Genomic DNA, 3,093 nt, shown 5'->3' on the forward strand with positions numbered 1-3,093 from the left:
GATAGAAGCAAATTGACTACACAATCACAGGAGAATAAAATGTACATTAAAGCTGTTCAATTTTGAGTGAGCATCAAATAAAACTTCACATACTATATCATGTTACATCAATATCCCCACTTCTGTACTAACACAAGAATTTTTAGTTTCTCAATTACCCACGCGCCTTGAGCTCAGCCAGACGTCTGGACAGATCATCCTCATTAACTTTCTCCTCGTTCTTAGAAGATATAGCATGGGCAGCTGGTTGTGGAAGCCCCACAGACACCTCGAGCCCATAATCATCAGCCACCTGCTGCATCAGGCTGCCGACCTGGTCCTCTGGAGTTGACAGGGAAGTACTTCCAGCCATAGAACTCTCCATAAACTCAGCTTGAACCTCCATATTAACAAATTGACGCTCGAATGAATCCATTGTCTCCGACATCTTCTGTAAATTCCCTGTGTTGAGAGATGATTCTAGTGATTTCACGATCGACGACATTGACTTGCTAATAGTCGCCATCTTCGCCTGCGTACACAGACATATCCCAATTTCAAGAAAGTAAAGAAACCTCTTAATATATATACACACTAAAATATCTTAAAACTTACAATCGAGATATTACATATGTAGTCCAGGATCAATATTACACGTTCTTTATTTATTTTTAATTTACGACATATAATGTGTGCACATACATATCGGAATTTCAGACAGTAAATATACTATTTTAAAAAGTTTTCTCTAAATTTAATATCTAATTATTATCAGATATTTTACAATATTTGTATATAGACAGTCCTGGGTCGAAACTACACATATTATGCACAAATATAAACTTAATTTCAAATATTACATAATATATTCCGAGATCGAGATAGTGAAATGCAAGTTTTCGACAGCTTATATTTCGGATCGGTGTTTTACCTGAGTATCGAGGCGAGCGACAACGGCGTCAAGGCGAGAGGAGAGACGAAGATAGTTCATCTGTTCGCTGCGCTTGCGGATGGCGTTTTCGGCGTAAATTCTAGCGCCGTCCATGTTTCCTTTCTCAATAGCCTTCTTGACCTTAAGCTTCTCCGCTTTTTCGTCCTTCTCACATTTTCGGGCTTGGCGTTGAAGGCTCTTCGATGTGAACTTCAGCTCCATGATCTGATTCATCAATTTCTCAGCGTTCCCCATTTTCTTAGATTTGATGAAAGAGCCTTTCGATTTAGTGATTTATCGAGAGGAAATCGATTGTTTTCACAAATTTTCCCCTTGGATCAATATAAGCTAGGGTTTGTATTCCCTTCTCTTTTTCGATTTTGGATATGCAACTCACCTTGTAGGGCCAGGAACAAATGAAGCCGTTCGATCTCTGATCACGAATATGATGGGCCCAAAAAATATGACTTCAGCTTCGAAGCTTATTCTTACTCATTTTTGTACTAGGATTTAAAACAACAACAAACCCATTTTTGATCCCATAAATAGGGTCGGGAGAGGGTAGTGTGTACGCAAACCTTACCCTTATCTCATAGAGAGAGAGGTTATTTCCGATAGACCATCGGCTCAAGAAACAGTGAAGATAAAGCAACCAAGTAGCAAAGAATATTAACAACAATGTACCATGGTAACAGGCGTGAATGTCACAGCATACATAATAAAGGACCATAAATAGAAAATTACAAAAATAGTCATAGTACTACTGGTCGACCTAGGAGGAACACACTACTATCAACCTACAACCATAATCATTGACATCCACACCTTCCTATCGTGAGTCATATCTTCTGTAAGCTGAAGCAATGACATGTCTTGCCTAATTACCTCTCCCAAATACTTCTTAGGCTTACCCCTTCCCTTCCTTAAATCTGCCATGGACAACCTCTCACACCTCCTGACCGGAGCATCTATGTCTCTCCTCTTCACATGCCCGAACCATTTCAGTCTCGATTCCCGCAACTTGTCCTCTACAGATGCAACTCCTACCTTGTCCCTAATAACTTCATTCATAATCATGTCTTTCCTAGTATGCCCACATATCTATCTCAATATCCTCATTTCAGCTACTTTCATCTTCTGTACATGGGACTTCTTGACGGGTCAGCACTCAGCTACATACAACATAGTCGGTCTAACTACCACTCTGTAGAACTTGCCCTTAAGTCCAGGTGGCGTATTCTTATCACACAAAAACCCCGAGGCGAGCCTTTATCTCATCCACCCCGCTCCAATACGATAAGTAATTTTCTCGTCAATCTCCTCGTTGCCTTGAATAATAGACCTAAGATACTTGAAACTATCTCTTTTAGGGATGACCTGAGTACCAATCCTCACTTCCACTTCTTCTTCATGTATCCCATTACTGAACTTGCACTCCAAGTACTTAGTTTTTAACCTACTCAACTTGAAACTTTTAGACTCTAGCGTTTGCCGCCAAACATCCAACTTAGCATTAACTCCGCCTCGCGTCTCGTCAATCAGGACTATGTCATCAGCAAATAGCATACACCATGGCACCTCTTATTGTATGTGTTGCGATATCACATCTAACGCTAAGGAAAACAAAAACGGGCTAAGAGTCGATCCTTGATGTAACCCATCTCCACTGCAAAATGATCTGAGTCTCCTCTCGCAATCCCCTCCCGGTCTTCGCTCCCTCATACATGTCCTTAATCTCCCTAATATACGCCGCCGGGACACCGCCAGCCTCCATACATCTCCATAGGACCTCTCTCGAGACTTTATCATAGGCCTTCTCTAGGTCGATGAATACCAAATGCAAATCCTTCTTCCTCTCCCTATACTGCTCCACCAACCTCCTCACAAGGTGAATGGATTCTTTAATAGATCGTCTCGGCATAAATCCGAACTGGTTCTCGAAAATAGTAACATTACGCTGCACCCTCATCTCCACCACCCTCTCCCAAACTTTCATAGTATGACTCAGCAACTTGATACCCCTATAGTTGTTACAGTCCTGGATATCACCTTTATTTTTATACAACGGGATCATCAAACTCCGACGCCAATCTTCGGGCATCTTCTTCATCCTGAAAATGACATTAAACAAACTAGTAAGCTACTCTAAGCCTGCCCGACCCACTTCCTTCCAAAATTTCACT

The 3,093-nt window shown here is 41.2% G+C and overlaps 1 protein-coding gene across 1 annotated transcript; it reads right to left on the reverse strand.

The window, feature by feature from the left end:
- LOC107818731 (ESCRT-related protein CHMP1A) lies at window positions 1-1,298 on the reverse strand. Its single transcript, XM_016644785.2, has 2 exons — window positions 911-1,298; window positions 1-511 (listed from the first exon to the last, which is right to left on the reverse strand). Exons 1-2 carry the CDS (start codon window positions 1,163-1,165, stop codon window positions 155-157), a joined length of 612 nt encoding a protein of 203 aa, XP_016500271.1. The 5' UTR covers window positions 1,166-1,298; the 3' UTR covers window positions 1-154.
- Window positions 1,299-3,093: the final 1,795 nt, after the last annotated feature.

The sequence above is a fragment of the Nicotiana tabacum genome, chromosome 22, assembly GCF_000715075.1.
Source record: "Nicotiana tabacum cultivar K326 chromosome 22, ASM71507v2, whole genome shotgun sequence".
NCBI lineage: Eukaryota > Viridiplantae > Streptophyta > Magnoliopsida > Solanales > Solanaceae > Nicotiana > Nicotiana tabacum.

Excerpts from the sequence above, each read along its gene's own strand:
- LOC107818731 (XM_016644785.2), bottom strand. The coding sequence starts at position 1,165 with ATGGGGAACGCTGAGAAATTGATGAATCAGATCATGGAGCTGAAGTTC. Across the intron at positions 512-910 it reads TCGCTCGCCTCGATACTCAG|GCGAAGATGGCGACTATTAG; the intron begins GTAAAACACCGA and ends CTGTGTACGCAG.